The sequence below is a fragment of the Odocoileus virginianus genome, chromosome 1 (assembly GCF_023699985.2).
Source record: "Odocoileus virginianus isolate 20LAN1187 ecotype Illinois chromosome 1, Ovbor_1.2, whole genome shotgun sequence".
Classification (NCBI taxonomy): domain Eukaryota; kingdom Metazoa; phylum Chordata; class Mammalia; order Artiodactyla; family Cervidae; genus Odocoileus; species Odocoileus virginianus.
Genome location: NC_069674.1, coordinates 77,577,794 through 77,601,505, shown reverse-complemented (window position 1 = coordinate 77,601,505; position 23,712 = coordinate 77,577,794). Strand labels below are relative to the sequence as shown.

The following is a 23,712-nucleotide window of genomic DNA, read 5'->3' as shown; positions in this document are numbered from 1 at the left end:
TCTTTCATCAGTAGTTTTCTTCACTCAGTATGTTCTGTTTCTAATTTCAAACTCACTGTAATCTACCTCATTTGGAAATCTTTACCAAGTCATTTTGACATGCTGTACCCAGCAGTGTTCAATTTTAAGTTTCTTTCTCAGACTGTTAATATAATGTACTTCTTTCCCCAAAATTTTTGTCCCTACTTTCAACTAAATTCAAACTTCCCTAATATATTTATTGGTATTTGAAATTTTGAGATTACTCTATGCATTATGGGCTTCCCTGGTGGTTCAGAAAGTAAAGAATCTGCCTGCAATGTGGAAGAAGGTAAGTTTAATCCGAGGGTCAGCAATATCCCCTGGAGAAGGGAATGGCTACCCACTCTACTATTCTTGCCTGGAGAATCCCATGGACAGAGGAGCCTGGTGGGCTCCAGTCCACGGGGTTGCAAAGAGTTGGACATGAGTGAGTAACTAACACTTTCACTTTCACGATGCATTATGAGTTGTTTTATAGTCAGATAGTGCTTGGTTTCTATAGATATAGTGATGTATATTGATTTTTTCATAATCTGAAACAAAGCACACAGTTGCTAACTTCATCAAAAGCTCAGTAGGCATGTTGTGTACACAAAGCATACTGACTCTATGTATGAGTTCTTTCAGAGTTTTTTAGAGTCCATTTATAGTTGTTTTAGAGTTTAGAGTTTGAACATTTTTTCATTTATTGTAGTTATTATAAAACATATAAGGTAAATTTATCATTAAATCTTGACCATTGTAAAGGATGTTTAAGGTCACCTAGTCCAGTTCTTACCTTATATGGGAATACTTTTTAGAGTATCTTTGACAATGGCCAACAATGCTCATCCTTGATAATGCAAGCTGCAGTCAGACCATAGCCTTTGTAAAAGTTTTGATTGTCATGTCCTTCTATTGAACTGAAATTTTTGAGTCTGGAATCTGCTTGTAAGTCCACTCTCAACCCTCTTAAGTGGTCCAGAAACCACATAATCAGGTGCATAACATTTTTGATCACATGAATCTATAGAAATGCTCCATAACCACATGCCTAGAAAGAATCTAGCAGTTCAGTTATTTAGTTTACAAACTGGATTACTTCATTTCTTTCAAATATGCACTTTATAGTTTCCTGCTTCCTTAAATAACATATATGACATGTAAACTACATGTTTTATAATTCCAGAAATGTTTATGGAAAGCCTGATTTGTAAGTCCTTCATAAGGGAGCATTTTCCCTTGGCTTGATGAACTGGTTAATTATGGTGTATGTGTCCATTATAATGACATTTTGGGGGAGAAAACTTCATAGAAGGGACTTGAGAGATGAGGGTTTTTTTCATGTTTATCTACTACATATAGGGACTGGGGTCAGCACCTTGCCTTATTATTCCCATATCTCACAGCTGTACCTTAGGCATAATAATCCTCTTCTTACAAATGCAGAAACTAAAACTCAAAGAGGTAGAGCTTATAAACAGAATCAATGACAGGCCCAAGGTTTGAGCTCAAGTGTTCCTGACTCGTAAGCTGAGCTGCTTTACATTTCTTCATCAGCCAACTAACTAGGAGTTTGCTATATGCATTTTATAAAATATACCAATTTATTCTAAAAGATGTGTTTATAGATGAGATCATTGAGACACAGAATGTTTAATCACTTTCCTAGTTACTCACAGCTAGTGAAGTAGATTCATATCCAGGTCTGTTAGTTTTTTCTACTAAATTATACAACCTTCTGAGATCAGAATTCTAAATGCATTTTCATATGCTCTGGGATAAACATGGGGCAAATGAGAAAAAAATGCATATTTTTTTCCAACAATGTATAGTGGAGTATGTCACTGTAGCTTTGGTGGCAGAGGTATTATTCTCATGTTTAGATGTCTGAGAAGCTGCCAATAATTTACAGTTCCCACTGACACAGAAATCATTATTATACAGTTCATGAAATTGAAAGTGTTACTCCCTTAGTAGTGCCTGACTCTTTGTGACCCTGTGGTCTGTCCATGGAATTCTCCAGGAACAAATACCAGAATGGGTTGCCATTCCCTTCTCCAGGGGGTCTTCCTGACCCAGAGATTGAACCTAAAGTGTGAATCTGCAGGCAGATTCTTTATTATGTAAGATACCAGGGACGCCCTATAAATGCACCTCTTTTATTGTGACTTTGTGGACTGTAGCCCACCAGGCCTCCTCTGTCCATGGAATCCTCCAAAAAGGAATACTGGAGTGAGTCATCATTCCCTTCTCCAGGGGAATCTTCAACCCATGGATTGAACCCATGTCTCCTGCATTGCAAGCAGATTCTTTACTGTCTGAGATACAATGCATACATCCGTGCATTTCCAGTGTCAAACTGCCTTTTCAGGATTTTACTGTATGCCAGTTGGTAGAAGAAAGATTCTCTATCAAAATAAGAATCAAAAATTCTCTATCAAAGATTCTCTATCAAAATTCTCTTTCAAAATAAGTGCTGTATCATTTGAGCCTGTGTAGATATAAAACTCAGAATTGTCTACCTCATTTCCTTGTTTTTAACTAAAATAATGTTCTATTCATTTATTTGAAATTTATTTAATGAGCACCTATTATGTCCTTCTTTCATGGAACATATACTCTGGAGCACAGAGAAAGATAGTAATAATAATTATATGACTAAATAAGAACACTATTTAATCTGTCAGATGATGGTACAGGAGAAAAGTACAAGAGAGGTTACTTGCAGGGAAGGTTGAGAAGGCCATACTAAGAAGTTTACCAACCAGGCGACACTAGGTAATGACTTGAAAGAGGTGAGGTTGTAGGCCATACGACAGTGTTGGATAACAGCTTTCTTGGCACTAGGAAAGCATATGCAAAGGCCCTGCCTTATCAGGAGGGCCCCTGATATATCCAGAGAAGCTTAGAGCGGTGGGCAGCATGGCTGGAGGGGAAACAGCAGTAAGGAAACTAACAAACTGAGTCAAAAAGTGAGATGAAGGGCCAGCTCATGAGGGATTTGTAGATCCTTATAAAGGGCTTTGGTTTTTGCTCTGAATTCAAAAGAAAGCCGTGAGGTAGGTTTCAATAGAGCTGTGATATGATCACAATTTGATTTTAAACAGATCACTTTGGTTATTAAGACTATGGTATGTGGGGGTAGGGTGACGGTGAAAGCAGGTTATCATTGAGGTAGGAACATGCATCTTTATGTTCAGTGACACAATTTCCATGTGCCCTTAACCTGCAGTGTCAAAGGGTGGGCAAGTGGCCTCCTCATACACATGATAGCAAATGCTTCACATACACTCTTTGCTGTAAAACCGGAAAGGCTATCTAACATCTCACAGGGAATACTTTTTCAACCTTCTGTTCTCCTCCCTGTTTATGTGTCTAAATTTAGTGTTTTGGTTCAACAAATACTCACTCAGAGCCTACTTGACTAGTTGATGAACAAATCATAGTTTTAGCCCTTTTGAAGCCTCTAGTCTTATAGTGAATATAATAATGTGAACAGATAATTATAATATATTGTATTTGTTACAGTATATTATACAATATATTATCTTTTCCCCTGTTTGTGAATCCAGAGGAAAAGGAAAGTGCCTCAACTAGTAGGTCAGGAGTGGAGGTGTCATGATGGACAGTTAGGAAAAAATTCAAGGCAGAGGTGACGTTTGAGCCCTGTGTTAATGGATAGGTAGAAACCAACTTGCAGGGAGAGGAGCATAAGTGTATGTGCTAGAGAGGGGACACAAAACAGTTGATGCAGATCTGCGGTGGACATGAGAAGGCAAAAGCGAGTAGATCTGTCAAGGACCATTTCACTTCATCTATAAGCCAATGAGAATGCCTCAGACAAGCTGTTTAGATATATTACCCTAGAAACTAGCTTACTGGGTTAAAGGATAGGCAGGGTGTCAAGAAGAACATTTAAGAAAGTGTTTCAGTAGGCAGATGAAAGATTTTTGGCCAAACTAAACAGTGGTAGTATGAAGGAAGAAGACACATACTAATTTTTATGAGATAACATTGAGTGTATTTGATATTTGAGGGAAAAAATAATCCACCTATTCCAGCTTTGGGTGTTTCTGTGGTTGATTGTGCAAAGACATGATTCCAAGAATATAGGGAGGGAAGGTTGAGTTCTGTTTTGGCCGTATTGAATTGGGGGCCCCTGTAAAGCATGCAGACAGAGCTATCCTTCCAGTGTATTCATGATTGGGAATATAAAGCCCAAAGAGAAGATTTGGAATGGCAGGAGATGAGTGAGAGGCCTCAGCAAAGAGGCAATGAATTCATGGAGATAATAAAAGTAAGAATAATATAGCAAGCATCAGCATTTTAAAATTGCTTACTGTGTACCAGGTACTGTCCTGAGAATTTTACATATAGTTGTACTTTTAATCCTTGCAACAGCCTTATGAAGTAGTTAGTATTATTGTCCCCACTTTATGTTTAAGGAAACTGAAGCACAGAGAGATTGAGTTACTTGCCTGTGAAATCAGTCTGAATTTGAGCCAGACTTTCTGGTTTCAGCTCTGAGCCCTTAGTTACAGTACAGTAGGCCCTCCAACTGCCATAGCCTACCTTGGAGAAGGAGTGAATGAGAAGCGTGTGAACTAAGGCTAGAAGCAAGGGAGAAACCCACATGTAAGGAAAAATTAAAAGAAAAAATTCTAAAAGATGAGTAAAATTATTAAGAAAAACAAGTAATGATTTTAGTTAACATTCATTTGGTGCTTATGTACCCTGTTCTATTAAGTGCTTTATGTGTTGTAGTTTATTTAAAACTTGTAACATTTTTCTGTGGCAGTTAGTTTTATTCTGTGCATTACAGAGATGAGGTTAAGTAACTGATAGTACACAGATGCTAAGTATCACTGGAATGGTATAGCTTGAGGAGGTATAGACACGGGAGTGGGGAATGTGGTATAATAGAACTCAAGAGAAAAGAACTTGGATAAGAATGAAGTAAGAAACAGCATCCTTGGAAAAATTCAGCAAAATAAGCACCCAGGCTCTAGTGAGAATGTTCATTGGAATGGTTAAACCAGGAGCCATCTAGCAACAGGTTAAGTGATGGGGCTAGATGGTTTAAGCATGGGGCTGTGTGGGATTAGAAACAGCTAGTATAGAGTTCTCCACCTAAAGGTTTGGATGAGAAATTCAAGAGAGATCAGCAGTAGGAGACGACAGTTGAGAGAACTTTTGCCTTTTTTGGCTTGGTCATGTTTAGAGGTTGAAGGGAAGTATCCATAGAGAAGAAAATGTATAGCTAAGTGATGGAGCAAGATAAAAAGTATGGGAGAGAGAATATCATTACAAACAAAAGTGACAGGATGGGTTTTAAGAAGGAAGTGGAAAAACCCCCATTCTCTGAACTGGGGAGAAAAGAAAATATTTTATGTGTGTGGATAATTTCATTCACAAAATCCAAGTTTAGCGGTTCGATAGTCCATCTACAGTTATTTGAATTAGGTACTCATATATATATTTCTGCATATAGTTTTAATTTGGAACAGAGCACAAATCTTCCTTATAGGAAGAAGGTATAAAGTGTTTGTGTGCTTGCCAAAGAAAAAAAAAAAACTGTTAGAAAACACCACTGAATCACCCTGAAATGATATACCCAAGTTTATGAACTCTCAGTTTCTATAACTCCATGTATTTGGATTTACAAACTTCCAAGATGATTGAAAAAGTTTGATTCTTAGTAACATCCCAAAGGAAAGCATCCATACTTGCTAAGGCATGTGATTGTACAATTGAATTTTTTCACCATGTATTTCTCTTTCTCTAAAAGACATAAGCATTATATTTTAAAACTAATAATTGAGGAAAAATTTAAGTATGCATTGATTTGCTTAGGTTTAAATATTTATTAGTTCACTGTGTAATTTTCATCTATCATGACAAAGTAAGCCATAGTTTCTTTAAGATATTCAGAAGATTAGTATAACTGCTCACATTATTATGATCCTTATTTTGAATGTTGTAAGTTTGGAATATGTTATTTCTAACCTGAAAATAGAATAATCTTTTAAACTTTGCCAATGATTTAAAGCAGAAGTTGGCAAAGTACGACCTGGGGGCCATATCTCAGCCTCTTTTATAAATAAAATTTTATTTGAAAACTGCCATGCTGATTTGTTTACCTAGAGTCTATGACTGTTTTCATGCTCTTGCTACAAGGTCGAGTGCTTATAACAGAGACCGCCTGACATATAAACACCACAATCTTTACTTTTTTGCTCTTTATAGAAAATTTGTTGACCTCTGATTAAAGAGATCAAAGGAAAATGTATACAAGTAAAGCCTCATTAAGTATCTCTGTATTTTGGACAAAAATATATTTTTATGAAAAACCAAGCCCTCATTTTGTGCTGAGCACTATAATTTTATTGGAATGAGTTTTCAGCAAAGCCAAACAAAATGAATATTTTCTTGGAATGTGTTCTTTTGGATTTTATTCTTTACTGACAAAGCCAGTGTGCTTCCCAAAGACACTGTAAACAAGATGGAGTTATAGGAAGCAGGTCATAAATCCTCAGTGAGGAAATTTGGAGCAATCCCAAGATACATAAAATGTTCTTCACGCCCATGCCAATGAGGTATAACGCAGGCCAGTAAACTGCTGGTCCATAAGACTACCATCATAATTTATCCGTTGGTGAGCATGGAAGGCTTATTTTCTCCTTAATCCTTTTCAATCTTTCCATTGGAGTTTCTCTATTTAAAAGAAACAATTTTTGTGTGTTTGTGTTTCTTGAAAATAAAATAGCAGTTGTATGCACTGTGTAGAATGCCTAAATAATGCTCAAATGTACATGTTTTTTACAGAAAATTCAAGAGAGGATGTAAATTGACATCAAAATTCAAAAACATCAATTTGACTTCACTCTCAATTCTTTTTTAACTCTGTGCCAGAAATTGTCACTTCTCAACTTTGTCTACTCAACCTACTGAGTAGGATGAATTCCTCAAAGTCATTTTAAATTTTGTTGAGAAATCTGAGACATGATTAACCTACCAATCAGTAGTTCTTTCCAGGTAACTTAGAGTTCACTGCATCGATACTAAATTTGTACTGTCTCCATGGAAGCATATTTTTATTGATGAGCCATACCTTGTGGAGATAACTTCTCTTGAGAAAACAAAAGAAATAAAAATACACAAATTACATCTTTTAAATGTTGCAGTTGCATTATGTCATCAAAACTAGGAGACTTGAAGTAAAATCCTGTCTTCATTTGGTTATCTTGTTTGCTAGATGACTCATTTTCTTGACTTTCACCAGTGCTAGCTAATCCATGACAGGGATCAATGACAGCCTTAAGTTTACATTTCTGTCTTTATTTACATGTTTTGAAAGCATTGGATTTGTTCCACGTGAATATTATTTCTTCGTTTTTCTAGTTGTCATGACATTAAAATGCATGAACTCTTTGCCTCATTTGAAACATCTGTTTAGTAGTTTTGATGTTTATACTTAAGTCTATTAAAAATGTGTTCATCTTTTCTAAACTAACAACTCTTTACAGGTAAATATTCAAAACTTGTGTTTTTTAGCCTTGACAAGCATGTTTTTATAATATCATATGCTCCATATTTTAATTCTGGAGTAATTAGCAGTATAGCTCATTAATTTTATTTTTTCCTTTGCAATGGCAAAGACACACTTTCTTATGTATGGTAGGAAAATATAAAACAACTTTGTGATCTTAAGAATAGGTCTAGAATAACTTTCTTCTGTTAATTTTCCAAGATAATGCTAAACATCTTTGAAAATTAAACATATCTTTTAGATCTATGAAATCAGATCCAGATCTGTTTTATCCTACTGAGACCAGTCTGACTCTGGACATCTGATTAAACAAAGTAGCATGGCAATGCAGAAAGTAATTTTAATAGTATATTTTAGAGATATTTTTGTCTCTGAATTTATGATACTTTCCTCTTTCCTTTGTTTACTAGAAAATTTAGTTTTGAATTGATACTCCAATTAAAGTAGCTGTTGAGTGCCTTATGCTGTGCATTTTTGTGTTCAAACATTATCTTTACTTTCATCCCCTGTCCTCATGCCCTTCACCCTGATCATCCTGCTATTCTTATCTATAAAAGTTTTCAATAAAATATTACTCTTAAGCTGCCATTCATTTTCAAGCAGTATGTGTAAAAGTGTATGATTACAGTATTCTAGAGCATGAACAGATCTTATAGACAGCTTTATTGTTTGCCAAACCAGGATAATCATTACAAAAAAGCAGGAGTTTTTGTTTGTTTTGATTTTTAGTTCTTACTTTTTTACTTCAGTTGCATAATTTAATCATACTCCTTGTTTTAGGGCACATTGTCATCATCAGTCCACACAAATCTCCTCTCTTGTTTGACTTTTTCTCCACTTTCATCCTTGCTTCTCCATATGCATCCACTACAAGGACTGGAATAAGTCCAACATTGCATTTGTATACTGAACAGGTATATAACATTTTTAGTATATGTGAGCTGTGAAAATAAATGTATTTTGTTACAGCTGTTATTCTGCTTCTACTTTTTAAACAGCACTATGTTTGTGTGGTTTATCACTGTTCTATGTATGTCTCTGTTTCATTGTTTCTGACAACTGCTTATGTCACAGCGTGCATTCATTGCTCCTAATTGATGCATTCCCCTACAAGTAGACCAATTGTCATTAATTCCCAGTACCACATCTTTAATAGTCATCTCTCTAGGTAACCCCTTATAAATCTGAGTGCAAATTCTTAAATTATTATCTGTCAACATCCTTCATTTCGGTAACTATTGTCAGCTTGCTTTCCAGAATTAATGCACCATCTGCACTCTCAAAGCAGTTCATGTGGGTTCCCATTTGCCCATATCCTCACCTATATTTGGTATTTCCTAATTTTTGCCTTTCTTCTGGGTACGATGTAGTATTTTGTTTAAATTTGCATTTTAAAAATTACTAGTAAGGTTGAACATTGACGTTGCATGCTTATAAAATACTTGAGTTTCTCTTTTTCAAATTACTTATTCATAGACTTTTTCCATTCCACTTTTTACTTCCCTTTGTTGGCTTTCAAGAGTTCTTTGCATATTCTGTTTACATTATTTCATTATTGAATATAAATATTCAAACTTCTTTGATATAGCTGATATTGTGAATACAGTTTTTCACAGAATGGCGTTCTTATTTATAATAACTTTCTTCTCAGCATCTTCTTGTATTAGATGCATTGCTTCTCCATTTGGGTCTTTAATTAATCTGAAATATAAATACAACTTTGTTTGTTCTTCGTACAGTATAATGTTTCTCCAAATGAGTTACTAAGTAATTCATCCTATCTCTATTGGGGAATCATCTCTATCATATAGCAAGTTCACACTGGAAAGTGTTTTTAACAAAAGGAAAATTTTTTGTTTATATTATTGCAAACCATATATTTTCTGTAAGTCAAATGAATTTATTTTGTATCGAAGGCAGGCCAGATAAACAAATAAATATATAAACTGTGGTCTTTATCACTCGACTAAAACTGATTTCATTGTTAAATATATTCTGAACTAAACCATTTCAAGGCCTTTGTCTATCCATTTCCTATAAAAAGTATGGAACCATATGGTTGATACACATGGAAATCACTGCTTCTTCCTGACCAGCTACCAGATGTGCAGAGTTCTTTGTTCGATTACTTCTTTTATTCAACATTATGAAACATATTGAATCAATCTTTATAGCTAACAATATTAAAACCATTTTCAGTAAGAAATTTTGTGTTTTTATAGATTTTCTATGAGAATATTTGATAAAATGATGTATTATGTACCATCTTCTTGACCAAGAAAATCTGGTCTGCAGACAGCAGTGCTGAATGAAAACAATTCTGTAATCAAGATATGATTGTTGAAGGTACCCATGCTAACAAAAGTGAAAAGATTAAGTCGTGGAAAGACTTCAAATACAAATTTCTAAGCCTTTTTTTTTTAATTTTTAGGTACTTGTAGGCCATGGAAGATATATTTAACTTTCAGAACAATTGAACCTACATAGTGTACAGTTACAAGACTAGTAACAGTAGTGTACAGACTCAAGAGTTCAAACATCTTTTATTCCTGAATTTATGATTCACTTAACCAGGAGTGGAGACCACACTTGTGAGACAGGCACCATCTGTAACATGCAAATAAATGGTGTAGGACTTTCCCATTGGAATTGTTGTGCTTCTATATTTTTGAACCAGCCTGGACTTTATGGATACATAGTGAACTGTTTCTCAACCTTGGGTTTCTGATTATGAAAGAAACAGTTGATTTTTATATCAGAATTGGAAAAAAAGCCCATGAAAATACTTCTGATTCAGTAATGAAATATTTGTATTTATTTATATTTTTGCTTTTTTGATTTATTTTAAAACACTTTCATAGACTACTTGCTATATGCCAGAAACTAAACTAGATGACTTTCATGTTTTCTCACATATTATTCATTCTCATAAGAAGTATGGTAGGGAGGGGACAAAGGATCATATTTGTGATAATGTTTGTATGCAGATTCTTTTCAGGAAAAGACTGTGTCCTGGAACTGTTTCTCCTATTCTATCTGTGGAGCATAGCTTTCTTAATTAGTTGCTAACAGTTCCAGAAACCATGCTTGCTTCCTCTCTATCCAAATGCTTATTGAACTTAACCTAAAAAAGTGAATACCTTTTGGATTTATCTTTACTGATAACCCCTATTGCCTTGTACATTTGTACACTATGAACTAATTAGTATAACTTCATTTTTCACATGTTCTGAGCACTCAAAAATGTTTAGAATGATTAAGATATAGGCGTTTGCCCTTTTGAAATTTATAATATGGTTAAAGAGATAAAAATTGTATAGAAAAATAATTTGAAGAAGAATAAAAATACCAGCTTGTATGCTGCAAATGTGAATGTTATTGAGTTACAAAGAGCCAGCTCTACATGGGCTGTGAAGAGTGTATTCATTTAAGAAGGGAAAACTTACACCTAGAGAGAAATTTTTTTAATGGATGGGTGAACAACAGAAAGGAGTTCAACTAATGGAAAGAAAGAAACACTAAGACCAGAATAAGACCTAGGAGTGGGAAGTAAAGAGGCAGTACAGAGGCCAGGAGCAGCAGGAGTTGTGAGGCGTGGAAAGATTCGATTCTAGGGTTGTATAGGTTTCCCCCCACCACCACCTGCCCTGAACAGTACAGCATTTTCTTGGGCTACTACCATGACTTATAATGTTTATTAAATATTCACAAGACTGAAGTGGGAAATGCATTCTTTATGCTTATAGCTTTCATTCAAATATAGAATGAAGATAAATTTACAAACTAAATATAAACAAACGTAGGCATCATTTAAATGTTTAGTTGATGTAATGATTTTTTTTCCCACTGAAATAAGGTATCTCCATGAACTTATTATGGGATACAGGCTACCACGTGTGTGCGTGTGTAAAACATCTATCCATAGCACTTTGTGCCTTATGATGACTCAGCCCCCCACACTTTTCTCAAGTGACTTCAAAAATTTTTATGTGCATTGGTACATAGGGGTGTTGTTTGGTTTTCATTTGGCTGGCATGTATCATTAACATATTAAATCCATCTTTGTTCTCAGCAGCTGGAAACTGTTCAAGCACTGAAAATGGCTCAGAATCAATGATAAACACAAACATTCACCAGAAGGTTGATCTTCCACATGATCCCATGTAGTTTATTAATTTATATTGATTATCATAAAAATAAATACATTGAGAAATCCTTCTAGAAAATTCACTTGTCTCCCAAAATCTACCTTTTCTACCAACCCTAGTGAGAAACACCACATGAAGCTGTTTTGGTATAGAGAGTTAGAAAGGTAACGTCTATTTAACTGAGCAGTTCTTATCTGCTCAGACAGTGTGTTTAGCTTCTCAGTCATTTCCAACTCTTCATGGCCCCATGGACTATAGTAGCCCACCAAACTTCTCTGTCCATGGAATTCTCCAGGCAAGGACACTGAAGTGGGTTGCCATTCCCTTCTCCAGGGGATCTTCCCGACCCAGGATCAAACCCAGGTCTCCATTGAAGGCAGATGCTTTACTGTATGAGCTGCCAGATGCACAATAAAGTCTGAATAAGTTCTCAGTCAGTAATGTTACAAAAGGGAATGAACTTTGAAGAGTCAAATGGTACTCATGGATAGGGGAGCCTGGTGGGCTATAGTCCAGGGGGTCCCAAGGTTCGGACATGACTTAGTAACTAAACCACCACCCACCCATATGTTCAAATAAAGGGGAAAGATACCAGTCAAAAGAAAACTCATTACGGGACTATTATGTATTTGCAGCTAATGTTGCAGGCTCCAATGTATAAATGGTAGTAGGTGAAATGATGATATTAAGGGAGAATAGAGCCCTGAAGAGGTGACATTTAGTTCATTCTTTGGGATGAGAAGGAGCCAGTTGTATGGGAGTCCCTTCAGGACCTGAAACAGAATCAAGTTGGGCATGAAAGCAGGAACAGAAAGAAGGATTTGGGGGGTGACTGCCATGAGATAAGGTCAAAAAAAAAAAAAAAACCAGTCATGAAATAGGAGAGTCTAACATGTAGTAAAAGTAGGGAAATGGAAGGGTTGTTTATGCTGGTCAGCACTGAAGAAATGTTGGTGAGACTTTGATCTATTTGATACATAGATAGAACAATGATAGTGAAATACAAATGATCAGCAGTTGAGGGTAAGTTCAAAAATAATGATGATATGGTCAGAAAGAGAGAATTTAATAAGTGGAAGGGGAGTTCAGTTTGAGTGGAAAGACACTGAACTATAGTTAGTGAATTGTCATATACTTAGTCCTCATCAGTCTTTTATAATTAATAAGAAACACAAAATGATGGACTATTTATGTGTAAGATGAACCATCTTAGGGAAGTTGATCAAAATGAGAAAATAGAAGAATTATCAATGGATGCAAATAAAATGTGAGATAAAGGAAGGAGAGAGGCTTATGCCTCTGAAGGAAAGAAAAGTCAACAGAAAGACCAAGGAGAGCACCAGTATAATGGCATGTACTACACAGAACAAAAGACATTTAAGGAGTCAAGCCCATCTGTGTCCAAGGAAGCCACTAATTTAAAAGCAGTGGAGGATGTGTTTCAGAGACATTTTTTTTTTTTTTTTTCAGAGGCATGGTGTGGTGACAGCTAGGTTCCATAGGTCATGAATTTGTGGAAAAAGCTAGTGGTAAAGAAGACTGCCACAGAGGACTGGGGAAGATGAACAGAGTGGCACAGAGTCCTTTGAGTTATTTTCTGTGGCAGAGGAAAAAGATACATTCTCAAGGATAACAAAAAGTTTCTATATAGTGAAAATGGTTTGGTTTGAGGGCTCTTCCTGTCTCATCACTGGAGAACTTCCTAAGTTAATGGCTGTCCACGAGGACATGGTCCTGACATGTCAAGGAAGCCGCTGTGAAGGATTCCAGAGCCCCTTTTATCACCTGTGTCACTATGAAGCTGCTGAATAATTGACCTTTCAGGGCTGAAAAGAGTAATGGCTGGGAGCCTTGTAATTTATCATTAATATCCCTATTTGGCTTGCAGTCTCTTGTTGTTGCTTACTTGCTAAGTCATGTGTGACTCTTTGCGACCCCATGAACTGTAGCCCGCCAGGCTCCTCCGTCCATGGGATTCTCCCAGGCAAGAATACTGGAGTGGGTTGCCGTTTCCTTCTCCAGGGGATCTTCCTGACCCAGGGATTGAACCTGTGTCTTCTGCATTGGCAGGCAGGTTCTTCACCACTGAGCCACCAGGGAAGTCCTATAGTCTCTTACTATAACTAATGCCATTTGTTACATCATTCACAGATTATATAAAAGGCCACACAGGGGTAATCGCACGTGAGGAGCACCACTGCACCTTAGCTGTGCCCAAACTGATTAAGCCTCGACAGAGCTGAGCCTGGCAGGTCTTGCCCTGACCTAACACTGGGACAAAAACTGTGCTTGTGGTAATGGCCTTTCCTGCCAAAGCGGCAGGGGGGCTTTGCATGCCCCGCTTGTACTGGCAAAGGCTAATGTGTTTTTTTGGTCTGTTCTCAAAGGGGAAGTCAGCCAGTGTATTGCAAATCACCTTTCTCCCATGGTAATAGGATCTTAGGCCATTAGAAAACACATACTAGTTTGTTTTTAGCTAATGGAATGGACAGGCGTCCATTTTATTGGACTTTGCTTTGTTACTATTATGTAGATATTGTGTTGTTTACAATTTGAAGCTTTGTGGTAGTGCCATGTGGAGCAAGTCTATTGGCACCATTTTTCCAACAACCTCTGCTCACTTTATGTCACCTTTTGATAATTCTCACCCTATTTCCAACTTTTCATTGTTACTATATTTGTTACTGTCGGGACAGTGTGTAATTTCCTCGGTTCTGTCTCCTCACAACACAAATCTGAAGTGATGGACCAGTCAGTGTTAAAGCCCTCGAACAGACCGTGTCACAGCTCTCGGACAGATCAGTGTTACAGCCCTGTGTAACAGCTCAGCTTTATTTAGAAAATAAAGGAAAATAAATCCTCAAGATGTGAGGGCATGCCAACCCAAGAGACACGAAGAGAAGAGCGAGAGAGAGAGAAAGAGTGAGAAAGAGAGTGAGAGAGAGAGAGAGAGACCCCCGGCCCTTTGGCTCCTCTTTTTATGTTTTTTCTCCTCCCCCGGACCTGCCCTACGTAAATTGGGCTAGCCAGGAGTGCTGTTTGTTCTACCTGAGGTCCTCACGCCTGTTCTCTGACCTTCCTTTGTTCTGTTTTCGTGGGCTTTTCCCTCGCTTGTCTTTTAGCCACCACCATTCTGGACTCCTTTTTCCTATTCTAACTGCCTAACATTATGATCTGTGATCAGTAATATTTGATATTGCAAAAAGATTAATAGTTCTTTGAAGACTCAGATGACAGTTGACTTTAACAGTGTTTTTAATTAAGGTGTATCCATTATTTTTTAGACATAACACTATTGCACACTTAATAGACAATAGTATAGTAGAAACATAAATTGTATATGCACTGGGAAACCAAAAATTTATGTGACTCATTTATTGTGATATGCTCTTTGATTGTGGTCATCTGGAGTGAAACCCATAATAAAGTATATCTGTATATAGGAAAGGTAAAGGTAAGTATTCATAGCTCTGTACACAGTATTCTCACTGTTATTTAAACTTCACAGCAATCCTTCAAGTTACATTAGAATTATTACTTCCATTTTTACAGAGAAAATGAACACAGAAAATATACATCAGTGCCCCTAGGCCACAGTTAGTAGACAGTGGTGCCAGTGTTTGAATCTAGCTTTGTCTAAAGTCAAATTACTCACTCACTAGTACAGCTATTAGTGGTAAAATATTAGCTATTTACTGAAAGCCTTACTGTGTTCTTCTTACCCTGAATTATAATTATTTACTGAGAGAAGTAATGTGTGTAATTTATTATGTCACAGACATGAAAAGAAAATAGTTGAGTACTGAAGGTATATGCAGACAATATTTACTAGACCTGTGAGGTTCTTCAGAGCAGAGTCTGGACTTTTGTAGTTTATTTTTCAGTCTGTTTTTTTTTTTTCCCATTTATTTTTATTAGTTGGAGGCTAATTACTTTACATCACTACAGTAGTTTTTGTCATACATTGAAATGAATTAGCCATGGATTTACATGTATTCCCCATCCCAGTCCCCCCTCCCACCTCCCTCTCCACCCGATATTTTTTAGTCTGTTAAATGGACAGCCTGGTAGAATTGTAGGAAGCGCTCACTGAGTTAATGAATGGATGGATTCCTTTTGATAAGGAGAGAGAGTGTGGGTATCACAGCTCTCCCAACACAGGGCCTCATAGATTGACCAGTGTGATATGGGAAACATAAGAACCTCTGAGCTAATAATGTGCGAAATTGTATTTACTCTGCCATTAAAAAATTATATTTGACAGATCTTCATTTCACTCAGAACTTGACTACTATACTGAACTGAATGTTTTTTCTAATGGGTACTGGAAATCATTAGGGAAAAAGCCCTCTCAGTTTTCTCTTAACAATACTGATGTAAAATTACCTCTTAAGTCTTTGAAATGAAGTGATCTCAATATAAATAAGTTTAGAACAAACACATATGTGCACAGATACACATGTTCACAAATGCACACACACCTAATGTAATTACTTAGCCTCTTTCTCCTATGTATCTATATATATATAGCATAATAATATAAATATAAAAATATGTATTAAATATGAATGTGTAAATAAAATATTAACATAAGTCATATACATTTATATAGTATATTATGGGCTTCCCAGATGTCCTAGTGGTAAAGAACCCACCTGCCAATGCAAGAGACAAAAGAGAGGCAGATTTGATCCCTGGGTTAGGAAGATCCCCTGGAGGAGTCTGGAAATACACTCCAGTATTCTTGCCTGAAGAATCCTGGACAGAGGAGTCTGGTGAGCTACATTCCATAGGGTCTCAATGGAATGAGACATGATTGAAGTGACCCAGTGTGCATATAATATATTATATATTTAATACATAATATATGTATAATATATAATTATGTATATATGACTTATAGGATTTTATCATATGATTGCAAAAATAAAAAAAAAATTCTAGATAGTGGAAAGGTGTAAGCTGGTACTCTATTTCCTGGCTAATACTTCAGTGCCTTTGATTTTCTTGTTCTTGTGCAGGTGAAGACAGATGATAGAGTGGTTAAGATGGACCTTGGTTTACTCTTCCTAAGAGTACGCAGAATGGATGCTGGGACCTATTTTTGCCAGACAGTAGAGCATAGTTTTGTTCATACAATCCGTAAAATCACCCTGGAGGTAGTGGAAGAGGAGAGAGTGGAGGAGATGTTTAACAAAGACTTTGAAGAGGATAGGCTTCATAAGATGCCTTGTCCAGCTCAGAGCATCATCCCACGTGGGACAAAACCATGGTACAAGGAATTCTTGCAGCTGATTGGTTATAGCAACTTCCAGAGAGTGGAAGAATACTGTGAAAAGGTATGGTGCACAGATAAGAAGAGAAAAAAGCTTAAAATGTCCCCGTCCAAGTGGAAGTATGCCAACCCACAGGAAAAGAAGCTCCGTCCCAAAACTGAGCACTATCGCCTGCCGAGGCACGCTCTGGACTCCTGATGGAGTGAAACCTTCTACTGGCTTCTGAAAAATTTATATTTAGAAACTAAAAAAAAAAGAGAGAGAGAAACCATATACTTTCTTTGCATTGCTTAAAAAGAGTTTTCTGTAATATAGAAAGGACTATAGAGGTGATATCATAAATTGTTCTATATACTCATTTGACAGGTTAACCTCTCATAAAATTAACTAATTTTTTTTAAAACCGTGGATTTCTCAATGATTTCACATTCTGTTTATCAAAAGATGACCATAGCTGTAGCTTTGAGTAGTTGGCTGCTTTTCCATGGCAGTTATTATTTTACTCTTAAGATTAATGCAATATTGCTGAAAATTAGATATTTTCATAATCATGGCAAAAATAAATGTTTTAATCTTTATGAATTTTGCCTTTCCATCACAATGTAAAATATGTAGATTATCACATACTTTAACATTCTCATGTGAACCATCTGTACTCTTTTAAATATTAATGTAGTAGTGTTGTGTCTAAGCCATGAGCTTTATGAAGCAGGTCTATTGTAATTATTGTAAACTATGAAAGAAAAATTGTGGTCACTTTGAGGCTTGTGTCCTTCCTAAACCGTTCAGTAATAAACCACATTCACAATAGTTCTGTTTCAGAAGGAAAACACATTCTTTGAATTTCACTCCAGGGCAGAAAGAAGAAAGTTAATATAACATCTCAAAGACAGCAAAGAATGTCAAGACAGATGGAGAGACAGAAAACATTTTTGCTGCCCTCTTGTGGTAGAATGGGTATATTCTCACTTCTTTTTTTAATTCTATGGATTGTCCAGTAAAGATTTAGAACCACTTTTTCAGTCAACACATCTAGGTCATTTTCAGGAAAAAAAAAAAAAACTAAAGTAAAAATGTGATTCTTATAATATAATGTTTATGAATAATTTATTACCTCACAAACCAAAAATGAAGTTATTAAAGCACTGAAGCCCTATTAAAACTTAAATTGTAAAGATTATTTAAAAAAATAATCTTCCCAGAAATCTAAAAGCTATTCCAAGAAACATGTTTTATTTTTAAAAAAGTAAAATATTCTGCACTCAGATATCAATATTTCCTTTTAATTTTATATTAAATAGGGAAGTTGTTTCATGAGGTTCAATTAACTACCATGATGTTTAGAGCATCTTTACTTGTTTCTTATAAATATTATCAGAGATTTTTATATTTGAAAATGATTATTTCCTGAAGTTTTTTCTCTTATTTTATTTAGCTGTTAATTTTCTAAAGTATGAAATTCCGAGAGTTTTCATTTAACTAAAACTGAATGCAAGTGAATTACACATAATAATTATGAATATTTATTTAAATTTAAGTTTGAATGACATTATTCTCAGTTTTCAAAATTAGCTTATAGGCTATAGTTGATAATGTGATGTTTTGCAATTTCATTCAAGAATTAATAAATTTAAGAAAGTTTGGAAAGTTCATTAAATAAGTTGCCAAGCTCCAAAAGTCCTAAAGGAAACAAATATATTAGAAATTAACATTCTCTGAAATGCGCAGTTGTTATTTACCTAAAAATCCACTGGAGGTCATTACTGTCCATTTCAGTATAAGGGAAAGCTGTACACATTTCAATAAAGGCCTACCCAGGGTGGAGAAAGAGAACCATAACCCCAGACCTGAGGGTCCTTAGCAAAGTTTGTGTCTGCAGTACTCAAAGTGAACAGATAAGGCAAAGCACCATAGAAAACATTGTTCTATTAACACAAGAGAAGGGAAAGAGGATTTTCTCCTGTATTCAGTTGTTTTTTTTAAAGTAAGGCAGGTACAGTATAAGTGGCTATCACTTTCATCTCAATAACACACCCAAAAGCAGTTAATGAGAGCAGTGATGTTAATAGTAAACCAAAATATTTTGTAGCTGAAGAAATAAAACTGAGGACAATAACCTTTCTGTTATGTAACTCTTAAGAATTAAATGACTCTACAATCTGTTTTAACTAAAATGAGATGATTATTTTAATAAGACCAAAAAAAAAACCTTTTTAAAATGCTCATAGAAGCCTGATAAGAAAATTTTGAGGACACAAGTTCACAATTTAGGGAGAGGACTAAATTTCATATATACTTATTTTTCCACCTTCTTACTTTCTGTCTGTCTGCCACCCTTTTTTCCTTCCTGTATTCTCCCCCATACATGAGTGCAGGTATACTGTCTCACAAACACACACACACACACTCACACACACTCTTTTAAGATACTGCCTTCTCAAAAGACAAACCAACAACCTATGCTGTCCTGTCCTTCTTGAGAATCTGAAACATACCACAAAACACATTCAGCCTTTTGTTCTGTTTGGCATTAGAAATCAAATGGAGAATCTCCTTTGAGAAATGTGCAAACTTGGAAAATCACAAGTGAATTGATCCTCTTTATGCCCACTCAGGAAGGACACATACTTAGTCACCTACCTTGACCCCTGCACATTTTCCCCAGACATCATGCCCTCTGGGAACACAAGGTGAGAAAGAATCATAGCCACTCATCCTAAGGGACATCTCCGTGTAAGCCAGTCTCCTGCTTCTTCAGATGCCCTCTGTGCTATTCTCTGGGAAGGGAGAGGACCTGTGAATAGAATGAACTTTGGCATAAAGTCATGTGCACCTCAGTTTTCAGTCCTGTGTACCTGTTAAGCTAAAGATGGAGATTTGTTAGCTAGAAGGACTATAACTTGAATGGAATTTACTTTATGATTTGTGAGATCTCTTACACATCTAGTCTTTTACATTAATGTTTTCTTTTGTGTTTATACTGAATATTTCAGTGCAAATTTATGAATTTGGAGAAACAGATTAAAAATAGAAGTAAACTCTAATACAAGCTCTAGAAAAAAAAGGGAACAGAAAGTCTTTGCCTGCTAAGTAAGTGGCAATTCTATATACATATATATGTATATATATATATATTAGAGTCTTTTTCCTTCCTAAAGTTAGTTAAATACTTAGGAGATTTTTATCAAGTGTTTAATATTTACTATAGGGTATAGGGTTTTGTAAATCCTCATAGTGATTATGAACATTTGTAAAACTTGTAAAATAGAGTAAATCGTTTTGAGTGCTTGTGTTAAGCATGAATCAAACACAGCAGCTGTTGTCCTTAAAATGCATTGTTTTCAGCTTGACAGATACATTAAAATATTAAAAATAATTACCTAGCCTTAAATAGGTATTTGAGATCCCAGGAAAAAGTGCCACAGTCATGATGACAGTAGGGAGTTGATGTTCTTTTTCTTACCATAGAAGATCACGTTGAATTACTTCTTCAAATACAGTGCTCATTTTTCAGGCCAACAACTGTTGCATTTGAATCAGATATAAATAATTGATTTTCAATGAACACTTTTGACTGTAGTATGTTATTTAAACTGGTAAGTTTATTTTTCTTGGGAAGATAGCATTATCTTTTGGCTTTCATTATGAAATGAGTGTGTTCTGTTTGTGTTTAAATGGCTTAGTTATAAGCTGGAGGACTGTACTGGGGTATTTTTGTCTATATGACTTCCTTTTATTTGCTTGCCTGCATCCATAACAGCATGTGCCATATTGTTTCTTCTCACTGATGATAAGCTATGAGACTTATTACAACAAGGTGGCAAGCTGCAAAGACCATTGACAATGGGTCTCTTTGACTGTCACATGGATCTGCCAATGTACACTGCATAATTTGTACCATTATGTATAATTTCTATTTAGTTCAACTTATAGGATAAAGAAATAAATATTTGTGAAACCCTTAAGTGTTGTCTGAGGAGTGTTTTCTAAGTTTTTGTCTGTTGAACCCAAGTTTCATAATAATGTCAAGCCTGAATGTAAACATACAATACTGGATGAGCATTAATTTTTAAGAATTTAGAATAGAATTTAGTTCACTTTTGTTTCAAATGTATAAGTCAACTTTCTAAGAAGGAGAGTGTTCATCTAATTGCCTTGCAGCAGTTGGATTTGTGCATTCCACACCGTGTTTCTAGGACCAGTAGCCAGAAATTCCTTTCAAAGCTGCATCATCCAGGTAAGAGTTCATTCATTGGAAAATGAATGCTTTTAAGATGATAACTGGTCGGATGTTTATGATTTTTGCAAGCCTTAACTTGTGTCTAAATTGCTGTCTTCCCTATCTCTGGGAGTTGGTGATGGACAGGGAAGCCTGGAGTGCTGCAGTCCATGGGGTCACAAAGAGTTGTACATGACTGACTGAACTGAACTGCTATTTTTCATAAGAACTTGGGCTTCTCTTGTAGCTCAGTCAGTAAAGAATCTGCCTGCACTACAGGAGACCCAGGTTCAATCCCTGGATTGGAAGATCCCCTGGAGAAGGAAATGGCAACCCACTCCAGTATCCTTGCTTGGAAAATCTCATGGACACAGGAGCCTGGTGGGCTGTAGTCCATGGGGTCGCAAAGAGTCAGGCACAACTGAGCGACTAACACTTATTTATTTACTTACTTGGGGAGGTCATTTAATGAGATTTAATGTTAAATGACTCCTCCTTTTGGGAGTTTTGTTCTCAAGGCCAACTTTATTGTATCAGTAAGTAATTATTTCCAATGTATTAAAGGAAGAATTTGGCAGCAATCTAGAGCACTGTTTCTGGCAGCTTTGTGGTAAGAGAGTGCCATTAACGGTAACTGTTTATACATGTTTCACACTTGCATGTATGTATAATACAGGACCTACTTTTAATGTAGTATTTGATGAACCCATTGAAATGGATTTGTAGATACATATTCAGTCATTAGTTGAGGGAAAGCAGGGAAATAATTGTGAGGATTAGAAATCTCGTACTTGTTATTCAAAGGGAACAAAAGTATGCACCCATCTTTTTATTCAAAAACTGTATGCCAGGCAGTGGAGAGTTGCTTAATAATGCCATTAAGTTATGTGAATGGATAAAATTGAATTGCATTTGTTCTGAGAGTATGTTTTCATGGGAAATAGTCCAAATCTTCATTTTACTCTGTGTATTAAGACCCTCAACAAGAGTGTAGCTTAAAAAAATTTCTTGTGTGTTTGGAATGTTGTGAAAAGTACTTCTAAATATGAATCTTGGGACTTCTGGTCAGGATGACATTAAAAAAGCCACACTTTGACAGAGGAGCTACAATGATGTGACAATGATAGCTGGTAGATAAAAAGAAAGAAAATAGTAATTTAACAAAAAGAGAAAGAAATAGAAACATACAAAAGGAGCCTATGAATCAATATTCCAAGACATTTCAAAATATCTGAAGCTAAGTGACATCTGGAAAAAGTGATGAGAAGTGGCCTCTCAACTGGAACTGTTGGCTTAGAGCAATCTGGTTAGGGCATTCTTTGTGCCCTAAAATAGGTTTTGGAAAAAGGGGAAGACAAAATTATAAGTTCAATAGTCAAGTAAAAAAGCAAAAGAGCTAGTGACAAACAGGATGATCCCTTAGAGAGTATTCGATAAATTTAACCTATTTTGAAAGAATGGTTAAAGAGTTTCTTAATTTTACATGTTTTTTTAAAGCAGCTTAAAATAATTCAAATTTATCATTTAAAAAATTCAAATTTATCATGTGATTCCCATTAATCAGAAGTCCAGGCACAAAGTATTTCAGCTGGATTCTCTGCTTAGGACCTAAAAAGTTCAAAATCAGTGCATCAGCTGCCTGGGCTCTGGTGAAGAATCCACTTTCAAGTTCATTCAGACAAATAGGAGAATTCTGTTCCTTGTGGTTCCAGGACTGCCCTGCCCTGCCCCATGTTAATAGCAGCGTGCTATTGAGTCCCTGTCAGACTCAGACCATCTCTGTCTTTCTCTTATGCTGCCTTTTTCTGCCTCCAGTTAGAGGAATATCTCTGTTTTAAGGCTTTGTGTGACTAGATTGGGCCCACCCAGGTAAAGTTTGTAATTTTAGTTACATTGCTAATGTTCTTTTTGCCATGTGACAAAATATTTTCAGATTCTGAGGATTAGGGTGTGGGTTTATTTCAAGGACCATGTAAGCCCTCTTGCCCCCAAAGATTCATATTCTTCTCAAATGCAATATACATTTACCCCATCTCAAGGTCTTCTAATGCCTTACCCTGTTAGAGCTTCAGCTTGGAAGTCCTCAGTCTTCTCATCTGCTTCTAAATCAGGTATGAGTAAAGCTCTTAGTGTATCATCATTTACCCTTTGGGACACAGTTCCTATCCATCTGTGGTCCTGTGAAACTAAAGGAACAAATTTTATGCATCCAACATATAATGATGGGTCAGCATAGGGTAATACTCTACAGATATTCTGGATTAAACAAGGAGAAAATGGCAGACAAAAATGGAGTCACCAGTCCAAAGCAGTTTGCATATTCAGCTGGGAAACCTCACATTAGGTTTCAAGGCCTGGGAGTATTCTCCTGTGGCTCTTGGCTTTGCCCTCTCAGTATCCATCTTACCATGTATGCTGTCTATCCCATTCTCTGGACTCTTTTTTTTTTTAATACCAAAATCAAAGACATAGCTTTTCCTAGAAAACACTAATATGAAGTACACAGATAATAACCTC

At 36.0% G+C, this 23,712-nt stretch overlaps 1 protein-coding gene across 1 annotated transcript in view; it reads left to right on the top strand.

Moving 5' to 3' along the window:
* SEMA3E (semaphorin 3E) overlaps positions 1 to 20,941 on the top strand; it is a 275,581-nt gene extending 254,640 nt beyond the window's left edge. The window contains exon 17 of the mRNA XM_070470016.1: positions 16,722 to 20,941. Coding sequence (XP_070326117.1) covers positions 16,722 to 17,174 — 453 coding nt within the window. The 3' untranslated portion in view covers positions 17,175 to 20,941. The remainder of the gene's footprint in view (positions 1 to 16,721) is intronic.
* Positions 20,942 to 23,712: the final 2,771 nt, after the last annotated feature.